This window comes from Canis lupus, chromosome 18, assembly GCF_003254725.2.
Source record: "Canis lupus dingo isolate Sandy chromosome 18, ASM325472v2, whole genome shotgun sequence".
Taxonomy (NCBI): Eukaryota; Metazoa; Chordata; class Mammalia; order Carnivora; family Canidae; genus Canis; species Canis lupus.
In genome coordinates this window covers 15,064,146-15,092,064 of record NC_064260.1, presented here as the reverse complement: position 1 = coordinate 15,092,064, position 27,919 = coordinate 15,064,146, and the positions used below count along the sequence as shown (strand labels likewise).

Genomic DNA, 27,919 nt, shown 5'->3' with positions numbered 1-27,919 from the left:
TTCCAACAGATTTACTAAACTTTCTTTCTCTTGCCAAATCTTTACATAATCCTTCACAAAGCTAATTTTATTTGGGGGCTACATAAGGAGGATTTTTAAAAATTAATGCTTTATATATATTTGGAGCCATTTCAGGCTACAAGAAACAGGTATGTGCTCAGTTTACCTCAGGTGATATGATAATACTGCAAGAAAACATCTAGAAGTTAAGAATAGAAAAATGACTCCACAGGCCTCACAGTCAGAATCTGGCTCAGAAGACAGCTCTTGATACTCAGTTCATGTTACCAAGTGCTCAGAGGGATTGCTCTCCACCTTAATGCTTCACCATTCTGGTTATTCAACACCTCTCTGACCCTAATTCCACTTCTCCTGTCACTACCAATTAAGTGCTTCTCCTCTCTATTTCACATGTTCACAGATTCTACTGTGGCAGGATGCATGCTTCCGGCCATCTCTCTTGGTGTCTCCAACTTAAGCCTACAAGTACTGGGAAGGGGTTCCCATTTAAATGCAAAACAGGGCCTCAGAAGCTTTTCTGGCTTGAATTAATTGCTGATATTACCAACTGGGACCAAGTACTGCATTCCTGACTCAAAATTCAAAGACAAATATGTAAGAGACCCTTCATAAAGGGGTAGGAGTAAAAAGCAAGTGTTCCGAGACATCTAGGAAGGTCAGTGATTAAGTGACCAACACCATGAAGACAGTCTAATCTAAAAAGGAGTCCTTGTTATTCCAGCATTCATTATTCAAGTCATCTGTTATAAAAACACACAGAAAAGCAAAAATTGTGCAAATAAAAACAACTGCTGACAGACGAACTAGCCATTCAAACTCTCCCTGGTTATCCCTAGCCTCTAACCCCACCCATCAACCTCCTTTCTCTCTGAGGGTCATACAGTCCCAACAACAATTCAAATAGAATGTAAATCTGAAATTTTACAAAGTGAAAACTGAAAATATGCAACAAAAGATGCAACATTTGATAAAGTTGGTGGAAGATACTAATGAAATGTTAAATCCCAAATGAGGATAGAAACTGACAAGGCTACAGGAGAAGTTAGGAAGATTAGTGATTGATGAGAAAAATCAACAAGGACAATAATATGCTAAGTATCTCAAGAATGATAACTATTTGACTATCAGTAACTCATGGGGAAATAATACAACTCTTAAATAGTTTTGCAAAAATGTCCTTCATTACAACTACATTATAAATTAAAAGTATCCACAATATTATATAAAATTTAATATGAAAATACATGCCAAAAATACTTGATAGATTCATTGTTCATTCTAATATTCAGTACTTATTTTTCAATTATAATTCAAATTTTGATAAATAAGCTTACTTTCATAATCTGATCTTATTTTTCAAGATAAAAGTCTCAAATTCACCACCCCTTAAAGTAGTCTTTTTCTAGTATCAAATTTCCTGGTGCTTTAATCCTAAAACAGGATTACTTGTGCTCCTGAATATGGTCCAGTGCCAATGGATTAAATGTGTTCACTCAAAACCCTACAATGGGATGGGGGTGGGAGACTGACGGGACAGGAGGAGGAAGAGGAGGAGGAGGAGGAGGTCGTCTCCAGCTGGTTATGTTTCAATATGAACTTTCACAGTAGCTGCTGCTGACACTTATCAGAGACAATTTCCTAGAGGAAATGTTTTTCCTTATGCCACTTTTAAAATTATTACTGAGTGTAGTTTATAACCTAACAGGAACATTAGTTTGAAATGAAAGGTTTGTTACTGATTTACCAGTTGTAGCAAGAAAAGTGGGTCAGGTCAATCCCCTCAAACTGGGATTCCCGTTCCTCACCCACCCCCAAAAGCCTGCAAGCAGGAGGCAGAGAGAAGAGGAGCCAGGTGGTGCTCTGGCTGTGTCTGCACCAGCCCAAGACCCCGGATCATCCGTCCTGACGCTGCAGGGCTGCCTTCAGACTTCACAGAGCATCCTACAGTATTTGCTACATTGTTTTTGTTATTTCGATATTGAGGAATTTCAGGACAACTAAATACAAAAATGCATTAAAATGTGAAAATATGAATGTTTAAATAAATGCTTAATTTTATTAGCATGACTATCATTGCTCTCTATCAGCAATGAAATGTAATGAAACTAATCCTGAAAACTTGTCTACACGTTTCTCACCAAAGCAGAGTATCATTAATAGTTAATCCAGGTTGCTCAACAGAACAAAGGCACACTCCACACTCACCCTGACTCTGTTGGGGAGACAGAAGAAGTAACACAAGTTCTTAGATAACTGAGCTGTTACACTCAGGGTGAGATCCAATGCTCTGTTTACCATGTTTACCATGAGATCAAGTTTAAAGCTTTCTCTATTTTACACTTAAAAAATAAATATCATTTATATACGAATTTTAGAAATTACAATACTACTCAGAAAAAGGAAGTATTTTTATAATCCCAATTAAAAGATTGCTTTTTAAACTAGATTTTATATACAACTGAAACTCCGTTCTCTAATATTGTGGCTTACAACGTCATAAATTAAGACATTTTAATTTCATTTACAATTTTGGCATATAAAGGACTGTGAGTTCACCGAAGCAATGAAACCTTGCTTTCCAACTCCTAAAGGAAACCAAGGCCCATTCAACCATCTTGAAAAGTAACTTTGCTTTTAAGAAGTGGTAAAAATATTGTATGTATACAAGGCTTATTTACATGTATACTAAAAGAAGCCCTATCAAAATATGAAGTGTAAGGAGGAATTAGAGTCCATAACTCCCAATCCATATTAACTTTCAAACTTAAAAACTGAAATTGATGATGCAGCTCAATTTTTCTACCTTTCTACATTCCCTTAGTACCAACAGGCACTGCACTAGATGCTACCTGAACAGTGGTAGAGAAAAATATGAAGGGCAAAATTACATCCCTCGGAGAGTTCAAGTCTAATATTTAACATTTAGCTTGGAAAAAAAAAAAAAAAAACCATTTAGCTTGAACCATCAGGCTTATTTGAGCCCTTTACATGAATTAACTCACAACAAATGGGTAAGTAGGTAGTTAACATTTCCTTTTTTTTTAAGATTTTATTTATTCATTAGAATACGGGGGGGGGGGGGGGGTGGAGAGAGAGGCAGAGACACAGGCAGAGGGTGGCGCTAAACTGCTGAGCCACCAGGGCTGCCCAACATTTCCACTTCATATGCAGAGAAACTAAAGCTTCGAAAGTTTTAAAAATTTCGAAAACTTTCAGAGCTAAACAATTCCATGTATAATAAAATTAAAAAGAATACTTAGGAATACATTTAACCAAGGAAATGAGAGACTTGTACACTGAAAATACAAAACACCGTTGAAGGAAATTAAAGACTTAAATGAAAAGACACCCTGTGTTCATGGTTTGGAAAACTTACTGTTGTTAAAATGGTCATACTCCTGGAGATTGATCTACAGATTCGCACAATTTCTATCAAAATTCTAACTGTCCTTCTTTTCTCCCAGAAATCAACAAGCTGACCTTCACATTCATATGGACATTCAAGGGACTCTGAATCTTGGAAAAAGAAGAACAAAACAGGAGGACTCACACATCTCAATTTCAAGACTTCCTACAAAGCTACAGTAACCAAAACAGTATGAAACTGGCATAAAGAGAAGACATAAAGATCAATGGAATAGAATTAGAGTCCAGAAATAAACCCTCACATTACAGCCAATTGTCTTTCAACAAAGAGTGCCAAGTCCATTCAATGGAAAAAGAATATTCTTGGGATGCCTGGGTGGCTCAGTGGTTGAGCACCTGCCTTCAGCTCAGGGCGTGATCCCGGGGTCCTGGGATCGAGTCCCACATCGGGCTCCCTGCATAGAGTCTGCTTCTCTATTTGCCTGTGTGTCTGCCTCTCTCCCTGTATCTCATGAATAAATAAATAAATAAATAAATAGATAAATGAATGAATGAATGAATGAATGAATGAATGAATAAGGGAAGGGAAGGGAAGGGAAGGGAAGGGAAGGGAAGGGAAGGGAAGGGAAGGGAAGGGAGAAAGAAAGAAAGAATATTCTCTTCAAAAGATGGTGCTAGGGGTGCCTGGGTGATGCTGTTGGTTAAACGTCTGACTCTTAGTTTTGGCTCAGGTCATGATATCAGGGCTGTGAAACCAGGCCCCCTACTTCAGGCTCCATACTCAGCACAGAGTCTGCTTGGGATTCTCTCCCTCTCCCTCTGGCCCTCCCATTCATTCTCTCTCTCACTCTCTCTCTCTCTCTCAAATAAATAAATAAATAAATTTAGAAAAAAAAAAGAAAAGACCGTGCTAGACAACTGGATATCCACATGCAAAAGAATAATGTATGTTGGACTCCTACCTCACACTACATATAAAAGTCTCAAATGGATCAAAGACCTAAATACAAAGGCGAAAGTCCTAAAACTCTTAAAAGGGAATATAGATGTAAATCTTCATGAGTATAGATTGGGTTGGCTTCTTAAACATGACACAAAGTACAAAAAAACAAAAATATAAATTGATCATAAGAATTATAAACTTCTGTACATCAAAAAATAGAGTCAAAAAAAAAAAATAGAGTCAAGAAGAAAAAAAGATAATCCACACAATGGGAGTAAATATTTGCACATCATATATCTGATAAAGAACCAGAATGCTGAATATTTAAACAATTCTTACACTCAACAATAAAAAAATCTCAATTTAAAAATTGGCAAAAGATCTACTAGACATTTGTCCAAAGGAAAATAAAAAGGCCAATAAGCACATGAGAAGTTGTTCAGTGTCATTTGTCATCAGGGAAATGTAAATCAAAACAACAATGAAATATCACTTTATACTCATCAGGATGGCCTATAATCAAAAAGACAGCAACAAGTGTTCACAAGGATACAAATTTGGAAACTTCATGTATTGTTGGTGGATAAGTTAAACAGCAATAGCTACTCTGGAAAACAATCTGGCAATTCTTCAAAAAGTTCAACAAAAGGTTACCACATGACCCAACAATTCCACTCCTCAGTATATTCCACTCCTCAGTATATACCCAAGAGAACTGAGAATATGTTCATACTGTTCACAAAAAAAGTGTACACAAGTGCTATTCATAATACCCAAAAACTGTTAACAATCCATATATCCATCAACTGATAAATGGATAAAGAAAATATGGTATATCCATACATAAGAGAAATGTAATTAACAATACATGCTACCTACCACATGGATAAATCCTGAAAAACTATGGAGAGTGAGACAAGCCAACACAAAACACATATTATAGGATTCCATTTATATGAAATGTCCAGCACAGGGAAATCTAGAGAGACAGTAAACAGCCCTGAGGGCTGGCAGGGGAAGGGGAGAAATGGGAACTGTCTGCTAATGTACCGAAGAGTTTCTTTTTAGAATGATAAAAATGGTCAGAATTAGGTAATGGTGATATCTTTACAACATTATAAAATGCTAAAAGCCACTGTTTTGTAAACTTTAAAATGCTGAAAAAGGTAACCCTATGAATTTTATACATATATAATAAAATATACATATATTTATACATTTAAAACTAAAAAACTTTCTCTCCCTCTCTTTCTCTATTTCAGAGCTAGTATGTCATGGAGCCAGCATGAGATCCTGGATGGTTGAGCTCTGAAGCCTGGCTCCACAGTGCTGCCCAGCCTGCAAAAAGACAAAGGACCAGTCTGGGCAAAAGGAATGGCCCAAGAAGGCATTTGACCTTTGTTACTAGGGTTAGAAAGACTCTGCCAGGTGCAGTAAAGCCATTCCAAACAGGAGAATGGCACAAAGCTTGAGAAATCCCTGTCATGTGGATCATCCAAGTTGTTTTGGTGATTGGCAGGAGCAAAGGAAGTACTGGTAGGAAATAAAGCCAGAGACACTAGCAGGGCCTGTTCCTAGAGCATCGTACATGCCATACAAAGTCCTGGTTTTACATATGGCAGACTATAATCAACTATACAGCCAAGGCTAAAATAAGAGATTCAACAGGTTAATCAGAATTAAAAGCAAATTTTAAAAATCTTATGTGATGGGACGCCTGGGTGGCTCAGTGGTTGAGTGTCTGCCTTCGGCTCAGGGTGTGTTCCTGGAGACCCGGGATCGAGTCCCACATCAGGCTCCCTTCATGGAACCTGCTTCTCCCTCTGCCTGTGTTTCTGCCTCTCTCTGTGTGTGTCTCTCATGAATAAATGAAATATTTTTTTAAAAAATCTTACGTCATGCTGAGAAGACAAGACTCAACTTCATAGAGCTATTTATGAAACGTGTGGATTCTCCACAATTCAACTTGTGTCTGTATGCCCACACAGTGCCCCTCAGGAACTTTGACAATTATCACCTCTCTCGTTTATAAATCTTAAAATTCTCACCTCAAGCATCAGTCGTCCCGGATTTCTATACAGGTCTTTAATGGCAGCAAGCAATAGTAAAGCCTACTTGCAAGGCTGTGTTGCTTTACAAAACGTTAGAGGTAACAAAGATACTTTGGCAAGTCAAACACAGGCTACTTCACTCGTTTTGCCTTCTGTGGGATTTCCTACCAATTACACTGACAGAAAGCCTCAACTAGTTCTCCATCTTAATATGCAAAAAAACAAAAACAGGGCCTTAAACATATCAAGGACACAGAAAAATCTTAGCTCTATTAACATCAAAGTGACCTTGAATATTCCTGAGTACAAGTTCTTCATCCTTATCATCTATGACCATGGATCGAGTTGCTGGATTCTGGTCACTTAGAAAAATATTTTGAGCATGAAATAATACCTAAAGATTAAGACATTAGGATTCCTAATGGTATTTGTGATAACTAGCAACAACACTAGCAACAGTAACAGCTACCATTTCATACCAATCGCAATGCTCCGAACTCTCCTACCTGCTTTCTATAATATCTCCCTTAATACTCTCATATCCCTGTAAGATAAACATTATCATTATCCCCATTTTACAGAGAGGGAAACTGAAGTACAGAAAGGCTCAGGAACTTGCCATGGTTCACAGAGCTAGTAGAGTCTAGGGCGAATCTGAACCCCAGCAGTTTTTGCAGTGTCTGAGCTCTATGTGTGGCCCATTTAGAATGTTTTCAAATTTCTCCATAATAAAAAAGCTAAACACTATAACACAATCCTACAAATGCAGTCCTATTCATACGTCGTGCTTATAATCTTGCTGTCCCCTCCCTCTAAAAAAAAAATCTCTTCCCCTCTGGCAGACTTAAAATAATCATTTAGGTGTCAAGCATTTGTGGGAGTAAGGTCATTAAGAGTTGAAAAAAAATTAAAATTTTTGGCTATATTTTGACTACATTTAAGGAATGACCTAGGTCCTGAACTGGTACTTGGGGACTCTAAGAAAGTCTGGGGGTGTTATTTCTTGTATTTAATTTTCCCCTTTATGCCAAGGGCCATTTGCACTGATCTGCAGACCTACTAAATCACTCTCTTGGGATGATGATGCCGAAAAAGTCCTAGAGGTAATTCTGATGCACAGCCAGTGTTGAGAATCACTGGTTTTACACTTGGCCCCAGTCCTCTTTATCCAACTAAAATGACAGTATTACAAACACACAATTCATTTCACAAGCACAATTGGCCAATCATGCCAAACAATATTCTATTTATTGACTTCTATATAGAAAATGCTAGATAGTTACCAATCCAGTAATTCCACTTCTTCCAAATCTAAGCCAGAGAAACATTCACATGTGGCCTAGGAGAACCACACAAAGATGCTTGGCATAATGCTATATGACACAGCAAGTTATGGATAACAACCCAATTTTTAAATGAACTATGATACATTCATCACACATAGAATCTGAAAAGAATGAGGTATATCTAAATGTACTGATTTACAAAACTAGAACTACAGTTGAGGAATACACATAGTATAATACTACTTTTGTTATACATGTATATTTTCAAAGGTATATATATGTGTGTGAGGTTTACAAAAATATATATTATATATATATACATATAAATGGGAGGACTGTATTCTAAAATTATTAGAAAAAGATTTGCCTTGCTTTTGCAGATAAAATGAGGAATGAGGAAATGGTGGTTGGAGAATTTTACTTGCATTTATATTTCTTATAGGTGTTATTTGTGTAATTAAAAATAATTTTCTTGGGCAGCTCCGATGGCCCAGCGGTTTGGTGCCACCTTCGGCCTGGGGTGTGATCCTGGAAACCCAGGATCGAGTCCCACGTCAGGCTCCCTATGTGGAGCCTGCTTCTCCCTCTGCCTGTGTCTCTGCCTCTCTCTCTCTCTCTCTCTCTCTCTCTCTCTGTCATGAATAAATAAAATAAAAAATCTTTAAAAAAAATAATTTTCTTAAATAATGTTAAGTGTTGCCAAATGGTACTCCATTTACAATAACCCCTTTTGTGGTTACCCAGCTTTCAAATGGACACTGCAAAAAGACTGCCATCACACCATTATAAATAGCCTCCAAAATGCCAATTTTCACTTTCAAATAAAATTCACAGTTTAATCAAGATCAAAGCAATTTCTGTTGGAAACCTGAGAGTGTTATACTGAAGGGGGGAAAGAAAACAGCTAAATTCCTCTGACACTGTTCTATCATAAGAAAAGGAGTCTTGTGAAGGTTACACAATTAGCATTGAAAACTAGCTTTAAAAAGTAAATTCCAAAAAAGGGGGGGAAATTCAGTATGTCCCTTCTAATTCTATCATGAGCAGGCTCTTAAAACAAAATAAAATTGCTGAGACAAACTGGTGAATTAAAAAAAAAAAGGTATCTAAAAATACAATTTAGCAATCCAAAAATGATCGAGTTTCAGCCAATGGATGCAATGAGCCTATGAAAGACAGGCTAGTGCTACAGAGGAAATGCAGAACACCACCGATGAGGGGTAAGATAACTAAATTTTATGAATAGAGACATGTAATATTTGCGTTCCTTTTTAGACAGTGCAGAGGAGAAAGGCATGTGCTCAAGAAACCAGAGTCAAGTGCCAGTGCAATTACAGAGCAAGAAACATTTCCCACAAAAGAACCACTGCAATGAAGAGGTAAATATAAAATGGCTCAAGATCAGAGCCTTAAGAAATTCTACTCTTGCTTTTTTTTTTTAATTTAACTTCCTCCTCGTCACATCATTATCTACTTTATTTTTTTTTTTAAGATTTTATTTATTTATTCATGAGAGACACAGAGAGAGAGAGAGAGGCAGAGACACAGGCAGAGGGAGAAGCAGGCTCCATGCAGGGAGCCCAAAATGGGACTCGATCCCGGGTCTCCAGGATCACACCCTGGGCTGAAGGCAGGGCTAAACTGCTGAGCCACCCGGGCTGCCCTATTATCTACTTTAGTAACAAAATGGTTCCTCAATGTATACTGAAATATACTAGCCAATGTGTTTTAACTCATTTGAAGTACGCTTTTGCTAAAGCTAATTCTCTCGAATCTGGATCTACTACAAAGAATGCGGGAGGGGGAAATATTTGGACTGATGGCATTTTACTTCTCGGGTGCCTGTTTTATTCTTCTTCACACTTTCAGGATGCCTGGGTGGCTCAGTCAGTGAAGCATCTAAGTCTTGATTTCGGCTCAGAGCCCTGAGATCAAACTCCACATGCTGAGCACTGTGCTGAATGTAGCATCTGCTTCAGATCCTCTGTCCCCCTCCCCCTCTGTCCTCCCTTCTCAACCTCTCTCTAAAAACAAAACAAAAACAAAAAAACCTTACATTTGTATCTCATGTATTATATGTATAATTTTAAAATGGTTTTAACTTTTCGCCAGCTCTTAACCAGTTTCCACTGCTTTCCCAGCATGGTCTCTTCCATAACTCCTCCTCTAAACACAAATGACCCTCAGCCACCCAGCCGTCAAGGAATGAGTGATTCTGGATAGCCATGTGTCATGACAGTTTAAAGATCGTGTGTCTTAACTTATTTAAGCAATTCTGGATTGAAACATTCACTTCTGATTTAAAAATAAACATACATACATACATACATACATAAATATAAACTAAGCCAAATGTAAAGTTTCTCGTCTACCTCAGGGCCTTTTGTTATAAGCACTCCTTGAATATCCTTGGGGCCTCTGAAAGTAGCTCAAGGTCTGCTTCAGCACCAAGGACTCCAAGGTTAGGACAGTGGACTTTTTTTTTTTTTTTTTGGCTTCTTATTGCTTTCCTTTGTTGTTCCTTACAGTCACTACATGTGTGCCCTTCCTACTGGCTCATTCTAATTGCTGAGTAACTTATAGTTTCCCACACTGTATATAAAGTTTTCTTTGAATGTTTATGAGTCTTACACATTCAAGGCTCATATAAAAACAGCTCTAGGCCCACTCTCTTTGGGGGTGCCATTGCCACAGTACATCTGCTTCTCTTTGAGCATCCGTTTCATTGCTTCCCAAATGATTAGTTCTATAACTGCAGCTTGCACATGGAATATAAAAGCATGCCAGACTCTTCTACATTATGGTGGCAACAATAACCCTTGTTTTGTATTATGATGTCAACGATAACTCTTGAATTTGGCAGGGATTACATATCTTTATCTTCATAAAAACACTATGAGGCAGATACAAATATTATCTCTATTTTGCAGAGGAGTAAAACAGGGGGAAAGGTAAGGTAACTTGTCTAAAGTCACCCAGCCATGAAGTGGCCCCAGGTAAATCAAACTCTCAAATCAATGCTACTGCTATCCACAGTGACACACTGGCCCTACCAAACTGGCCTAATTTCTCCATTTCAGAAATCCAAATTCCTGGGGCAGGGAATGCATTATCCCAATTCATCTTTTTTACCCAGGCTACATTATCCACAAGATGCTACACTCCCTGGGGCCTGCTTGCACTATAACCAGGGTGGACACCTAATCCAATCCCTCCAGGGGACGTAGCATACACCATCTGGAGAGGCTGCGCTGGGGCATCTCCCGCGTACCACCCCATCTGTGTGCTCCTCTCTCCTGACAGCAACACTTAGGAGTGCTTGACATAAATCAGGAACGATCCCCAAAAGTCAAAGAATGAGAATGGAAAAGAAAACTTCTAGAGTTTAGGCAAGAGTTTTTCATCAAGCCCCACAGCACCCACTGCAAATCGCTGTTCCAGCTCTACTCTATATTCAAATTTTTCTATGCAAAATTTTAATTACCTATGGTTTACCGGCATTGCATTTAGGACAGTGTGAATCAAAACTCCTGTCGAGTTCCCTACATCTACTCATCAAGGTTCTGGTAAAAAGAAATTCAGAGTTAAATATTTCTTCCTCTAAAGGATCCTAAGCCTTGTGAAGTTTGAAACAAAGGAAAAGCCATGCCTGAGTCTTTGTCATTTTTTAAAATCCTTTCTTTTTTTTTCTGGGGCTGAGGACTACAATCTTCTCCAAAGTTGTCTTTCAACAAATATTATTTTTCTTTTTAAAAAAGTCTGTTTTGTGGGACACCTGGATGGCTCAGTAGTTGAACAAACGTCTGCCTTTGGTTCAGGTCATGATCCTAGGGTCCTGGGACTAAGTCCCATATTGGGCTCCCTGTGAGGAGCCTGCTTCTCCCTTGGCCTATGTCTCTGCCCTCCTCTCTCTCTGTCTCTCATGAGTAAATAAAATCTTTTTTTTTAATTTCATGTATTTATTCATGAGAGATACAGAGAGAGAGAGGCAGAGACACAGGCAGAGGGAGAAGTGGGCTCCATGCAGGGAGCCCGACGTGGGACTCGATCCCAGGTCTCCAGGATCACGCCCTGGGCCGAAGCCGGCGCTAAACCACTGAGCCACCCGGGCTGCCCGAGTAAATAAAATCTTAAAAAAAAAAAAAAAAAAGTATACGCTGCTTTATAATTTTAAGTAATCATCTTTTATTCTAGAGCTACACTGTCCAATACAGAAATCCTAGCCACATTTGGCCACTAAGCACTTGAAAGATGGCTACTCTCAACAGAGATGTGCTTTGCACAAAAATAAAATAAAAAATACTCCATTAATATTTTTATACAGACTACATCTTCATATATGGTTTTGGAGATGTTGAGTTAAATGTATTTAATTATATTATTGGATTTGTGAAATAATATTCAGCTGTAAAAAAAAAAAAAAAAAAACTAATTCTGACACCTGCTACAACATAGATAATCTTAAAAACATGCTAAGTGAAATCAGCCAGACAGAAAAGGACAAATATAATTCCACACAAATCTTATTCCAATACATGAAGTACCTAGAGTAAGTAAATTAACAAGAAAACAAAACAGAGGTTGCCAGGGGCTGAGAAGGGGGAGATGGGGAGTCATGGTTCAGGTCCCACTGTGAAGAAGCCTTACCCAGGTATCAAGGTAGTAAGAGAGGCTACAAAAGTTACCCCAGATTCTCAGTCGAGAGGATGTCATCACTGCCAGCAAATCAGTTGGTAGTTTGAGAACCTCTAATGAATCCTACCCAATTTAACCCCGCAAAAAGAGAAGGCCAGTAAATTGGTTTGCTATCATCAAGCTTAAAAGACAAATCTTATTTTGTCCAACTAAAGAATGGATCTGAGGAGGACGAGAATACTCTGTGAGACGTCAGAGCCATTTCCACAAACCATTCCACAAGTGCTTTTTAACAAGTACCTTCAAAATACTCTGACCAACACAATCCGCTTTGTGCTGAGAGCATGGTCTCTGTATAAAGGACACAATTTTACAAAAGTAACATACTATACAAAGAAGCAAACAAATTGTTCTTTTGATTTATAGTATTCAGTCCTCTAAATTTACCAAGTTTCCAAACCTCAATTTATAACCACATTCCCTCACTCCCCTTCCCATTTAAGAGATACATTTAGTTCTGTCTTAAGCATTGTGTCTTTAGAAGACAGATTCCAAATGTAACAAACATACTTACTAGAAATCAATATGCAGGGATCCCTGGGTGGCTCAGCGGTTTAAGCGGCTGCCTTCCGCCCGGGGCGTGATCCTGGAGACCCGGGATCGAGTCCCACGTCAGGCTCCCTGCATGGAGCCTGCTTCTCCTTCTGCCTGTGTCTCTGCCTCTCTCTCTCTGTCTCTGTCTCTCTCTGTCTCTCATGAATAAATAAAATCTTTTTAAAAAATAAAAATAAATAAAAATAAAATATGCCATGAAGTATATAAGACACAGGAATGTCAGGGAAAAACAGGAAAGAAAATATGAGATAAGTCCACTGGCTTTACAAGAAGTAAAGAAACCCAATCTCAGGAAACCAAAGGGTGAAACAGCATCACAACCATTCTTGGATATAAACATTTAAGAAAAGCTTATGAGGCTATTCATGACAGATGAATAATACTAACAATAGCACCTAACAGTGATAATGAGCTGTATGTTACCTGTTGTGGGGGCTTCCCATTTATTAGCTCAGTTAATCCACACAAACCTTCCATGGAGTTGGAACTGTAATTTCACCCTACCCTCACTTACTGATGAGGAAACAGAGGCATAGAGAGGTTAAATAATTGTGCCCAAGGTCACACAGCTGATAAATGGCAGAGCTGGGAGAAAGACCCAGGTAACTTGGCTCCAGAAACTGCTACTACAAAGGGCCTCTCACAATCTTTATGGCGGGTTCACGATAACATTTATGGTGGGGTTCAAGTACCATAAACTAACAAAAAAATGCAGGGACTAAGAATACTTTCTTTTTTTAAGATTTTATTTATTTATTTGAAAGAGAGAGAGAGCACAAACAGTGAGGAAGGGCAGAGGGAGAGGGAGAGGGAGAAGCAGGCTCCCTATTAAGCAGGGAACCCAATGTGGGACTCAATCCCAGAACCTGGGATCATGACCTAAGCATAACCGACTGAACCACCCAAGTGCCCCAAGACTAAGAATACGTATTGAGCCCCCTCACACACTCACTGGACAAAACCCTAAGGAATCTTCAGGAACAATAACTCACCGATGTGATAGAACTGTCAAAATGAAATAAACCTATTTTAAAAATAAAAAATAAAAACCGATGGACTACTGCAAATAGCAAACCAACTGCCAATCACAGATCTTTAGTTTTACACGGAGTTCAATGATACAACACTGACATAGGCCGTGCTCCATACATCACACAGGAGTCACAACGGCTGGAATGCAAGGCAGGACGCAGCACATCTCTTGTGTTTTGTCACATTTTCCTTCACCATAAACTATACCTTAATGTTGTCTTGTTCAACATGTGCAATTTTTTCAAATTACACTGGATTTCAAATCACAGTCATCTGTAACATGTGGCAAAGTCCTACAACCTACCTCCTTGGCTGTGCACTCTGACAAACGATTAGGAATACGGAGGTCCTCAAAACCGTCAGCTGAAAGGCCTTCAGAGGTGATCACGTTCTGGCAGGTTGTTTCCCCCAGACTTGCCAAGTTTTATTAAGCTTTAAGAGAATTAACAAAACCTTTGATAATCACCTGTATCAATTACTTTTGTTTGATTTTCATTTTCAATTAAAGTATAATTCACACACTGTAAAATTCAGTTCTGTAAAGTGCTATGTGTGAAACAAACACAGACAGTTGTGTAACCAATCCTGCCACCAAGATACAGAAAAGTTCCAGGCCCAATACCATTCCTCCGTGCTCTACAGCCAGCTCCTCCCCAAGCATAACCTCTAGCAACTACTGATCTGCTGTCTAGCCCTAACCGTTTGCCTTTCCCTATATAAATGTAAGTGTATAAACTGCAAACATGAGTCTGGCTTCTTTCACCACGTGTAACACTTTTTTTTTTTTTTTTTTTTTTTACTTATGTATTTATTTGAGAGAGAGAGAGAATGCAAGCAGGGGCAGGGGTAGAGAGATAGGGAGACAGAGATCCTCAAGCAAATTCCTCACACAGAGTAGAGCCTGATATGGGGCTCAATCCCACAATCCTGAGATCGTGACGCGCTGAAACCAAGAATTGGCTGTTTAACCAACTGTGTCATCCAGGCACCCCTAAGCGTAAAACCTTTTAGATTCATCCATTTGTTGCAACTGTATCAGTAGTTCATTTCTTTTTATTGCTGAGCAATATTCCACTGTACTGATATATCACCACTTGTTTATTAATTCACCAGTTGAGAGAAATCTGAATGATTACCATTTTTGGCAATTATTAAAGAAAAAAAAGCTGCTATCAAGTAAGTGCGCCGGTTTTTATATGAACATAAGTTTTTATTTCACTTGGGTAAAACCCAGAAGCAGGTCATATGGTATGATGTGTGAAGGGTCCATTGGGCCCACATCCCCACTAGCACCAGGTATAATCAGTTTTGTTTTTATTCTAACCATTTTAAAATGTGTATAGAGATAGCTCATGGTTTAATTTACATTTCTCTAATTGATAAAATGGTCATCTTTTTATGTGTTTATTTGCCACCTATACATCTTCGTTAGTGAAATGTTAACTCTTTTGCCCATTTTTTAGTTGGTGTCTTTTCCTGAGTTCGCAAAGTTCTTTATATATTCTAGATAAAAGTCCTTTATCAGATACATGATTTGTAAATATTTTCTACCAATTTGTGGCTTCTCTTTTTATTATCATAAGAATGTCTCTTTTTTTAAGATTATTTGAGAGAGAGAGCGCGGGAGGCAGGGATAGGGACAGAATCCAAGCAGACTCCCCCTTAAGCACAGAGCCCAACTTGGGGCCTGATCCCAGGACCCCGAGATCATGACCTGAGCTGAAACCAAGAGTCGGACGCTTAACCGACTGAGTCAGGCACTCCAAGAATGTATTTCAAAGAGAAGACTTTAAGTCCAATTTATCTTTTTTTTTTTTTTTAACGGATTACACTTTGGGTTTTTTTTAAAGAAATCTTTGCCTAACTTAAGTCACAAAGATTTTTCTCTGAATGTTTTCTTCAACTACTCTGTAGTTTTACATTTAAGCCTATAATCCATTTTGAGCTGATTTTTGTATATTGAGCAAGGTACTGCTTGATCCAAAGTTTTGGCCCTTTGAGAACATGGAGAAAGGAGAACCCTCTTACACTGCTGGAAGGAATGAAAAGTAGTGTGGCCACTCTGGAAAACAGTGTGGAGGTCCCTCAAAAGGTGAAAAATAGAATTACCATATGACCCAACAATTGCACTACTAGGTATTTACCCAAAGGATACAAGAATACTGATTCAAAGGGATACATGCACCCCGATGTTTACAGTAGTATTATCAAACAATAGCCTAACTATGGAAAGAACCCAGATGTCCATCAACAGATGAATGGATAAAGATGTGGTATATACAAGCAATGGAGTATTAGCCATCAAAAAGAACAAAATCTTGACATTTGCAACAACGTGGATGGAGCTAGAATGTATTATGTCAAGCAAAACAAGTTGGTCAGAGACAGACACCATAAAATTTGGAATTTAAGAAACAAAACAGATGAACATATGGGAAGGGGGGAGAAAAGAGCTAAAAAGGTGGGCAAACCATAAGAAACTCTTAAAACAATAGAAGTGCCTGAGTGGCTCAGTTGGTTAAATATCCAACTTTTTTTTTTTTTAATATTTTATTTATTTATGACAGATAGAGAGAGAGAGAGGCAGAGACACAGGCAGAGGGAGAAGCAGGCTCCATGCACCGGGAGCCCGATGTGGGATTCGATCCCGGGTCTCCAGGATCACGCCCTGGGCCAAAGGCAGGCGCCAAACCGCTGTGCCACCCAGGGATCCCAATATCCAACTCTTGATTTTGGCTTTGGTCATGGTCTCAGGGTCTTGAGATCAAGTCCCATGTCCTGCTCCATGCTGGGCATGGAGTCTGCTTAAGATTCTCCCTCTCCCCACCACCTCTACATATGCCCTCTCTCAAAAAAAAAAAAAAAAACTAAAAGTTTTGGGGAATCCCTGGGTGGCTCAGTGGTTTAGCGCCTGCCTTCAGCCCAGAGGGTGATCCTGGAGTCTTGGGATCGAGTCCCACATCAGGCTCCCTGCTTGGAGCCTGCTTCTCCCTCTGCCTGTGTCTCTGCCTCTGTCTCTCTCATGAATGAATGAATAAAATCTTTTTTAAATAAATAAATAGGGGCAGCCCCGGTGGCGCAGCAGTTTAGCACTGCCTGCAGCCCAGGGCGTGATCCTAGAGACCCTGGATCGAGTCCCAGGTCGGGCTCTCTGCATGGAACCTGATTCTCCCTCTGCCTGTGTCTCTGCCTCTCTCTCTCTGCATCTCTATGAATAAATAAATAAATAAATATTTAAAAATAAATAATTTTAAAAAGACTCTTAATGATAGAAAAGAAACTGAGGGTTGATGGAGGTGGCTGGGGAGATGGGAAAAATGGGAGATGGGGATCAAAGAGGATACTTGATAGAATAAGCACTGGGTGTTTTATGTAAGTGATGAATCACTAAATTCTACTCCTGAAAACAATATTATACTATATGTTAACTAGCTAGAATTTAAATAAAAGTTTGGAAAAGAAAAATAATTGAAGTCAGGATTTCAAAAAAAAAAAAAAAAAGTTTATGATGTGACCCTGTATACACATAGTTATAAAACACGTGTTCATAGATCTAGAACTGAACAAAGGTTTCATGAAACTATCCTACTTTTACTGCACGTGATGCTTCCTGACATTTTCTATCCTCTCTATCCTACTTCATTAAAATAATCCTGATAACGATTCTGTCAATGATTTTATGACTTCCCAATGGGCCTGGATCTGCAAATTGAAAAATACAGCATTAGGATAATTTTACATTTTTAATTAGAGAACTACATTTTGGGGCAGCCCGGGTGGCTCAGAAGTTTAGCGCTGCCTTCAGCCCAGGGCCTGATCCTGGAGACCTGGGATCAAGTCCCACGTCAGGCTCCCTGGATGGAGCCTGCTTCTCCCTCTGCCTGTGTCTCTGCCTCTCTCTCTCTCTCTGTGTCTTTCATGAATAAATAGATAAAATCTTAAAAAAGAGGGAGAGAGAATTACATTTTTGTCTTTTGATTTAAAGGTAGTTACCTCTAAAAGACAAGGACAACATTATGGAGTATAAGATAAGCTCTCCCTTGATTGCTATGGTGCAAAAACAGAATTCTCTCTCAAGCTTGCCTTAAGAGTCTGTTGTTCTAAAACTTATGGTTACTAGAGGGGAAGTGGGTGGGGGAATGGGTAATAGGTGATAGGGATCAAGGAAGGCACTTGTGATGAGCACAGGGTGACATATGGAATTGTTGAATCACTATACGGTATACCTGAAACTAACTGGAATTAAAATAAAATGAAAAACAAAAGTTCTGGCCCTTATCAGAGTATTTATTTGACAAATGTTTTCTGGGCACCTATATTTGGCCTAGGGATGTAAGAGTGAGTAAGAGGGTACAGACCAATACAGACAACAATATAATCAACTCACTAAAATATAAGGTGAGCAGTGTAAAAACAGACTACATCCAAGTACAATAGCAGGAGAAGGTACTCAGCAGCTTGCAGAGAGCTAGTATCATATTGAGCAACAGTTCAGGCAGAGAACAACATTCTAAAGAGGAAACACGACAAGCAATATACAAAGATTGAAAGAGCAAGGCTGTTTAGGAAATAGCTGGGGGTGGGGGTATTCTTCTCAACCACTCTGTATTCATGGCAGGCACTTTGGCATGCTAGCATTTTTGGCAGGCTATTAGAGGGGACGAAGAAGCAAAAACCCCACTATACAAGGAAACAACAAAATTTAATCACTACTACAGCATGATAGTATTTCTGTGTCTATAAAACCAAATAAAATTATCAAATAAAGAGGCTTTCAGGATAATATGGTTCAGAATAAGCTGTCAACCCCCAGCCTGGAACAGGTCACCCCGGGCCTTCCCCCAAGTGACTGCCCCTTGGCCCAGCAGGGGAGAGAGGAGGTACAGACCCATTCCCAGCAGAGCCTGTCCCCCAGGAGGCCTGCACTTGCCCTCAGGGCCACCAAGAGAACCAAGTAATTTTTACAGTACCCATTCAGCTAGCACTGCTTCCCTGCCTTCCCAGAGGCTGCTCAGCTGTCAGCCCAAGCTACCCCTGGCACCAGCACCATTAATGTGCCCTGATTCCTCAGTCCCCCTCCCCAATGCCCACTGGAAGTCAAGAACCATCAGCAAGTCCCCACAACCTCTGCCCTGCCTCTAAAAGGACCACCTTCCCACACTCGGCTGGCCGCTCCTGCAGATGTGACTTTTCCTGAAGGCCCCAGGAACCAGAAGTCCGTCTTCCTCCAGTGTCCCCATCCTGCAGGCCCTGGATGGAGGTAGGGCCACTGTTCTCACATCCCCATTCTTAATACCAGTGAGTGGGTTCAGGTGGGAGAGCCTGACACTTCAAGTTCCCACAATCTTTTCAACTAAGGGCTTTGTCTCATCTCAACATTGTGAACAGCCTCTTTTTCATCTACATAATTTAAAAAATATTTTCCATATGGCCCATAGACAGAATGAAGAATATCTGTTTGTAGAATTTCACCTTTTATTAACCTTTCTGGAAAAGATACTGTGAACTAACTTTTCAGAAATTAAGAATGAAGAACAATGAACCGGGCAGCCCGGGTGGCTCAGAGGTTTAGCGGTGCCTTCAGCCCAGGGCGTGATCCTGGAGACCCGGGATTGAGTCCCACGTTGGGCTCCCTGCATGGAGCCTGCTTCTCCCTCTGCCTGTGTCTCTGCCTCTCTCTCTCTCTCTCTCTCATGAATAAATAAAAAAATCTTAAAAAAAAAAAAAGAACAATGAACCTTGTAAAGATAAAGCCAATTGCTATCTGGATAGACTGTACTCAGAACAGTGAAGCTTTACATTTTTTATCTGCAGAACAAGCAATACTTTAACTGAAACACTAACACTTTCTTCCATCCTATCCCTAACTGAGGAAAACCTCACCATCCCACATGGCCCACACTACAAAACCCATTCACACAGTTTCTACCCAGAGGGTGGGGGAGGGGAGTCCTAGGACTGACCTGCTAAAGGATCCACTGAAGGAGTCGAAGGAGACCTCAGGTTACCTGATGAAGTCTATCTTCTGATCTTTAAAATTCGAGATTTGGTACTATGATATTCTATAATATATTTTTAACTAAGTCATTATTAAAGCTTCTTTTTTATATTGTCCTTTATCTTATCATTTTTAGCCAAATTTTTAAAAATCGGAACCTAAGGGCACGTAAGTGATTTCCTTAACTAGAGATAGATATGGTAGGATATGGTATTCTTTTATGTTCTGATTTTTATTATTTTATTTTTACTTTTTTTTTTTTTTTTTTACAAAATATTTCTTTGAGAGAAAGTGAGAGGGCAAGCATGTATGTGCAAGCCAGGAAAGGGGCAGAGGGCAAAGAAGAGCTCAGTATCTATGTGGCCTGGATGGTCACTACGGGAAGAACAGGGAGGCATAGTGTACCATCTCCTGAATCAAAATGAGCAGGAAACAGGCCTGTAACAAATGGGGAACTAGTTCCAGTGCAGTTTCACCCAATCTTCTCACCTGTGGTAACACTACTCTAACTTTAACATAGAGACCCACTCCTCTCCAACACTCCCATATCCAACGCAGCTGCCACCAACACAGCGTCTCAGTGAACACTGATACCACATTTTCCAGGGTGTGAATTTGGTGCCAGGTGATCCAAACTACTCCAGTCCAAATAAATTATAGAAAACAACACATTTCCACAGGTCTAAAATATTTCCAAAGTAAAAACGATCACTTTTTCAAGTTATAAGCACATGAGGATACCACCATAAATGAAATATAATATTTAACAAATAAAGAAACTTTGTGCTTCAACCTAACTTAAATGTACAAATTAATTTATATTTTTAGAGGTTTAATTTATTTAGTTTTAGAGAGAGAGGGCAAATGTGAACAGGGGAGGGGCAAAGGGAAAACAGAATGAACACGAGTGGTGGAGGGGGCAGAGGGAGAGAAATTCCGCAAGCAGACTCCCCACTGAGCATGGAGCCTGACTCAGAGCTGGATCATGATCTGAGCTGAAATTAAGAACAGGACATTAAAAAAAAAAAAAAAGAATAGGACATTCAACCAAGTGAGCCACCCAGGCACCTTCATGCAGCAAACTTTTAAGTGTGACTTTCATAAAAATTATGAAAAAGACAAATTAATGTTTCAATGAAACACTGAAATGTATGTGATTTTCTGACATGGTTTATGGAAACAAAGTAACAGGTACAGGACAATTGTAATTTTTTTATATGCAACAAGTATTTAAGGCCAAAGCACAATTGGTTGAGATATACACATGTACAGGCTCCATGTTGATATATAATGGAAAATGACCTTTTTTTTTTTTTTTAAGAAAAGATTTTTTATTTGTTTATTCATGAGAGACACAGAGAAAAAGAGAGAGAGAGAGGCAGAGACACAGGCAGAGAGAAAGGCAGGCTCCAAGCAGGGAGCCCAACGTGGGACTTGATCCTGGGTCTCCAGGATCACATCCCAGGCTGAAGGTGGTGCTAAACGGCTGAGCCACCCGGGCTGCTTGTGAAAAATGACCTTAATGAGGAAAAAACTAATGAACATTTAATTTTGTGGGACATTAAATCCACAAGTGAAATATATAGAAACAAAGGGAGAATGGTCTTGTCACATTACCATAAAAAATTTAAAGAAAATATGACTTTAGGGATGTCTGGGTGGCTCAGTGTGTTTGGATGTCTGCCTTCGGCTCAGGTTGTGGTCCTGGGGTCCTGGAATTGAGTTCCATGTCGGGCTTCCTACATGGAGCCTGCTTCTCCCTCTGCCTGCGTATCTGCCTCTCTCCCCCTCTCTCTATATCTCGAATGAATGAATGAATGAATGAATGAAATAAAATAAAAATATGACTTTGTTCCACCACGACAGCATTAAGCACTGAAAAAGTCCTCAAAATTAGTCAGAAATTGGGATTTAAATTCTTCCTCGTTATCTGATTCCTTAAATTAAGTCTCATCTTCCATAAGACTTTTTCCTCATCTATAATATGCTATCAAAGTAATAATTTAATTCATCCAATTGAATGATTACACAAAAAAATCAGAACACAAGAAAATTAGTTCATTGGAGGAGAGGGGTGAGGGAAGCTAATAAAATATATGGGACATAGGGTGAATAATGTTCCAAATATTTTCACTAAGTGATAAAAAAGCAGTTAGAACCTGTTGTTTTGGATCTTTCATGAACTGCTAAAGAAAATAACATTTTGAGAAAATCAGAAGTAACATTTTGAGAAAGTTAAAGAACTAATGATAAAAAGTTTCACAGTGACCTAAAAACACAAAATGTGCAATGGAAAACTTCGTTGCAGTCCAGCACCCCCCTACTCCCACCCCCCCACCGCCCCCACCCCGCCAAAAAAACCTCCATATCAAAATCCCAAGTGAAGACAATGCTAACTTGTTTATTTTATCTCAATGGCACCGCTACAGTAGGAACATCCCACAAAGACCAAAAGTCAATTGGCCCCATTGTTTGAGTCTGCTGAAATAACAAGGAGTTAACTGTGGCTCAGAAACTGGTTTCATCATCCTGAAAACGTTCTGGCTCATAGTCTATGAGTCAAAAACAATAAGCCAAAAACTCTAACAACCCAGGACTGCCTATTCAGGTTATTCACCAGACTTGGCACTCAGCGATTTTTGGCTGATGCCAAAAATTGATTTTAACATCAAAGGATAAAGACTTATGACTGGTGAACACAGTCAAACCCTAAAGGTGTAACGAGACCTTGAGGTACAATGGCAGCATTGTTGGAATAAGTACACAGCATTTGGAAGCCAGATTCATTTCAACTTGAAACTGTAAGTGTATTTACAAGTAAGTCTTACTCAGACCATAAAAACTGCAGAGAAGTGCCACCTTAAATCCTTTTTGGCTTAAGGCAGAATGTGCATACATGCATAGTACAGTCAACAGAAACGTCTTGCCCAAAGACCAGACACTGAATTTTGCCTTTAACCCTTCATTTCCCATCCTGTGCCTTAGATGACTGTTTAAAAAACAAAAAACAAAAAAACACAACTGACCAAAAATCCAAAATATTTGATCCATCTGTTTTAGTATTGTGACTACAGAACTCCTGCAACTAATGATATATTGAGCAATTCATTCTGGGTACCTCAGGTTTGCCCTGCCCCCAGGCTGCTACTAGTAACTGCTACACAATGCCTACAAACCCCTTCAGACTAGGGCCATCTCCTTGCAAAAGAAAAACTAAAGGCCTCCCTAGACCAGAGTTGTATCAAAAAGTATATGACTTTTAAAATCAAACCTCCACAGAGCTACAGAAGATCCCTGATCTAACTGAAAAATACAAAATATCAATCTAGAAGCATCCAGACTGTGACAATAAGTAACCATTGCTCGAAATGCTTTAAGCCAAGTACCTATTTTAGTGAGCTTCTATGTTCTCTGGATTCAAAAGCTTCAGAAGGATGGAGAAAATACAGGATGTTTACTTAACAAAATCCTGCTTTATCACAGCAGTATAAAAAAAAAAAAAACATGAAAAGGAACTAATAGTTAGTTTATTCTAAAGAATTAACTTTTGAAAACAAAAAGCTTCCTCCAGATAAACCATGCTCTTTTCCTCGTTCCTGTGTTATTCTAATTGTCTTCTGTACAATTTGAAGGAGAGAGTCAGAGCTGAATTATCCAAAAGGAAGATGAAGCGTGATATGGAGGAGAATAAACCTCCACTACCCTCTTAGGTTCAGACACTGGGGCCCACAAATCAAACTGATGAAAGGCAAATTAACAGGAGGAAAACAAATTTGTTTGTTTATGCATATCAAAGTGCATACACACAAGAAAACTTGGTGATGAGCAACTCAAAGGGACTTAACAAACGGGGCTGGAAGGGAAAGAGGCCTTGTGAAGAAAAAGAGGTTGGGGGTGGTTGTGAGAAGGGGACTAAGTATAGTACAAAAGGGTTGTTTGTTTACTAGGTGTGTTACACAGATAAGATCCTCCCCACTCCTGGTTTGAGAAAGGGAAACACTTCTACAAATGGAATTTATCTCAGGATTTTAGACAGAAGGTAAGAGGGCAGAAAGCTACTGCCTTGGGTTTGAAATATTTTTTTTTTGCCATACTGGCTTGTTTTGAGGTTGCAAACCCCTTAGCATGCTCAGGGAATACACCCCGAAATTAGAAGAATGTTTTTTCATTTTCTTTTTCTTAAGAATTTTAAGATTGCCATTTTGTGTACTTTTTCAACCATGGGTGGCAATGGAAATTCTTCTTTAGCTTGCTGTTGAGAGTACTGTCAATTTTCATTTTGCTGGGAGAAAAAGAGGCCCCGTGCTTCAGGCTTTTAAAGGACTTAACCAGGCCCTGGAGGGCCATCGATCTCTGTACTCTCACCTCATGCCTTTCAATATATTTGCCAAAAATACCATAAATAGCTTTAGAACATTAATGAAAGTCATTATAACTATGAGTTATTACTGCAAAGGACATGTCATTAGAACTAAACCATTTAAGTAGAAATATTGAAACTTAAGAGACCATCACAGTCAACTTCTGGTCAACTCTTTTAAAACCAGCAAGCAACATTCTTTTAAAATCCCAGAAAGAGGAGAGGGGCTTTCTATCATTGAAGCAGCAGGATGTTACTGTGTCTTAAACAAAGAAAAAAGTCATGTAGAAAGACGTGCTGGCTAACTGCCGCCCTGTCATTGGCAAGAAGCCGCCTTCGGCTGGAAAAGCATTTAACCAAAACATTCATTTACAAATGTCTTTATGGGCAATCCATTTTATTTATTTTTATTTTTTTTATATTTAATTTATTTATTCATGAGAAACACACAGAGAGAAAGAGGCAGAGACAGAAGCAGGCTCCATGCAAGGAGCCCGACATGGGACTCAATCCCAGGTCTCCAGGGTCACGCTCTGGGCTGAAGGCGGCGTGAAACCGCTGAGCCACCCGGGCTGCCCTGGGCAATCCATTTTAATGTCGTGTACATTTCTAATTTAGGTAGAGAGTAACTTTTAAGAAGAAAATGAAAAACAAATGTCATAAACTTCTCAGAATTAGAATTAAAACACTACCACAGGAGTATTATGTATAAGAAAGTAATTCTAAGAAAGGGAGGGAAAAGACCCTAATATTGAAAAAAGAAATGATTGAACACAAACTTACAACTTGATTATGGAAATACAAACTCACATTTAGGTCAGGCGTCAAATCACCATGCCACCCAGTTCTGAAAAGGGAATACAGTCCTTTCCCTCTTATGTCACAGCTCTGCCTAGTGGAGAAAGACACCGAGCATCAGGCAGGTGCAAATGGACAAGGGCTGGGAACACAGAGGCCTCAGCTCAAAAGGAGGATTTAATAAAAGGGTCAGATTTTATAATGTCAAACCATGACTCCCCCAGTAGGGATGGGGGAGGGGGTGTCAATTAAAGTAATTAATTTTCAATGCTATTTAAGTAGGGTCTTACTACTAAAAAATTTAGAAGTACGAGTGCCGTTCCATCTGCCTTGGTGGATACAAAGAGGCTTTTCTTCCTGTTAAGAAAGGCTTATTGTTAAAACAAGAATTCTGCGATCTTTTAAAAAAGGATAAACAAACGATAAACCAAAAGAGGGCATATAGAATCAATTTCCAACGTGCACTAAGTAAGTGGCTTACTCCAGAACTTATTAGTCCATTAGAACTGGTGACCTAGACTGTACTGGATACTACAAAGAGAGGCAGGCGAGAAGCCTCCTACCCTTTACACCACTCCCTGGCTACACCATCCATTTGGCCACTGACATTTACTGATTTTTTTTTCTTTTACTTTTTCCTGATACTTCCAAGTATTATCTAAATCTTACTTTTACATGGAAAACCTCCATGACAAAAAAGTACCAAAGGTATACCTCTACAAATGCACAGTGCCTTGAGGAAATCTTTAATAAATATAAATATGCTATAATACAAAATCCTGAGGAATTTATAGTTCCGAATTTCCTACATTGGACCACAAGTATACATTTTATAATCAGAATATATAGTTTTTACAATTAAGTAGTAACTTAACAATTAGGTGCGTTATACCATGGTGACTAGGAGTATGGGTTCTGGCTGACTGCCCATATATGCATGACTACTCATAAAATTCAAATCACTTACTATCCCTAACCACCATCTAGAAAAAAGAGAATTTAGGTGTGCCTGGGTGGCCCAGTCAGTTAAGCAGTCGACTCTCGATTTCAGCTCAGGTCATGAGATCAAACTCTGCATTCAGTGGGCATTCTGCTTGAGATTCTCTCCCTCTTCCCACCCCCCCCCCCGCCTCCATATATACATGCTCTTTTTATTAATTAATTAATTAATTTTATTTATTTATTTATTTATTTATTTATTTATTCATTCATTCATTCATTCATTCATTCATTCATGAGAGACACAGAGAGAGAGAGAGGGAGAGAGAGGCAGAGACACAGGCAGAGGGAGAAGCAGGCTCCATGCCGGGAGCCCAACATGGGACCCGATCCTGGGTCTCCAGGATCACACCCTGGGCTGAAGGCGGCGCTAAACCACTGTGCCACCCAGACTGCCCTCTCTCTAAAATAAATAAATAAACCTCTTAAAAAAAGTATTTAATGGGAGTATCTGTCTCTTAACACTGTAGGAGGATGGCACAATATAATATATACAAAAGTGGTTGGCAAAGTGGGAGGCCTTAATAATTATTACAGCTTCACTACTACAGTAGTAGGCTTATCACCTAAATATATCCCAAAGTTATAAGTTTGGGGTGAGGGCTTTATTGCTCCACCTGAAGATCATAACAGTTTGTGATACTGTTTTCATAGAAAATTAATTTTCCACCAAGAATTTAAAAAACAAAACACTAGAAACAAACCCTGTCCTTCTTTTGCCAACAAGCAAACCTTGAAACAGACTGAAATAGCACCCGGGGTTTTTTTGCCTCCCTTCTCCCATTTCACCTCCCAAGAATTCATAGCATCATGTTCTCAGAGAACTCTACAAAACGCACCCTGCTGTATGCCATTTTCAAGTGTAAAAATGTTTGCACGGCTAAACTGAAAAGTACTACATACTAGAACTTCTGTTGAGAACAACCAGCAGAGCAAGAGTTATCTTAAGGAATGGTAAACATGTACGGACTTTCATTTACTTGTACGGACTTTAATCGTCATTCTCATGACCACTCAAAAAGCTATAATGCAAAATTCTTGTGATTTGGAGCCAAATGGTATTGTTTTTGAAACTTTCTACTATAACGTTACACATTAATGTAACAGAAAACTCACTCAAAAGAATTCTTACTTTTGGATCTCTATACAAGTACTGGCGGTGTTCTAGTAGAAGCAAGTGTGCTAAGTACTTACTAAATCCCTGGCACTATTGTAAACATTTTACATATAATAATTGATTTACTGTTTGCAACAATGCTTTGAGGTAAGTAAACACTTCGGGGCCCCCAGGGACAGCTGAGGAAATTGAGGCACACAAGGGAGAAGCAGTGACTCTCACGACTGAGACACAGGCACAATCTGTTGCTTTTCACCACCACCAGGCTGGTATGTCTGGTGGCTAGTAACCGCTTCTATTGGCAGGAACACTTCTGGTGTGCCTAAAGCACCTACACAAATACGTAGAACATTTGGGAGGACAAAATAGAGTGTCCACAGAGAACCACAAGACTCTTCCTCTCTCCTTTCTCAAATCAGCATAATAGCCTGAATAAGAGGACACTGTCTGCTATAGTGTTCCCAGGATTCATTCATTCTTATCTGAAAAGGAATTTCATAATGAACGTAAGTACTCAGATGACATAACTTCACCAAAAATAATCAGAATTTCTCCCTCCCTAATCATTCATTCTAATTGGAGCAGTCACCATTCCTGCCCTGGTATCTCACACTTCTCTAATCCTTGGCCTATAATGCTGCAGAGTCAAGTTTCGAAAACAGAAAACCGATCCCATTACTGCCCCACTTTAAAGCTTT

The 27,919-nt window shown here is 39.2% G+C and overlaps 1 protein-coding gene across 21 annotated transcripts in view; it reads right to left on the bottom strand.

The window, feature by feature from the left end:
• SRPK2 (SRSF protein kinase 2) overlaps nucleotides 1-27,919 on the bottom strand; it is a 249,376-nt gene that overhangs the window by 151,141 nt on the left and 70,316 nt on the right. The window contains exon 1 of one of the 21 annotated variants that reach the window (XM_025449506.3): nucleotides 25,118-25,199. The exons of the other annotated variants lie outside the window; for them this stretch is intronic. Coding sequence (XP_025305291.1) covers nucleotides 25,118-25,119 — 2 coding nt within the window. The 5' untranslated portion in view covers nucleotides 25,120-25,199. Of the gene's footprint in view, nucleotides 1-25,117; nucleotides 25,200-27,919 lie in introns of those variants that run through there. 21 annotated transcript variants of the gene reach the window in all.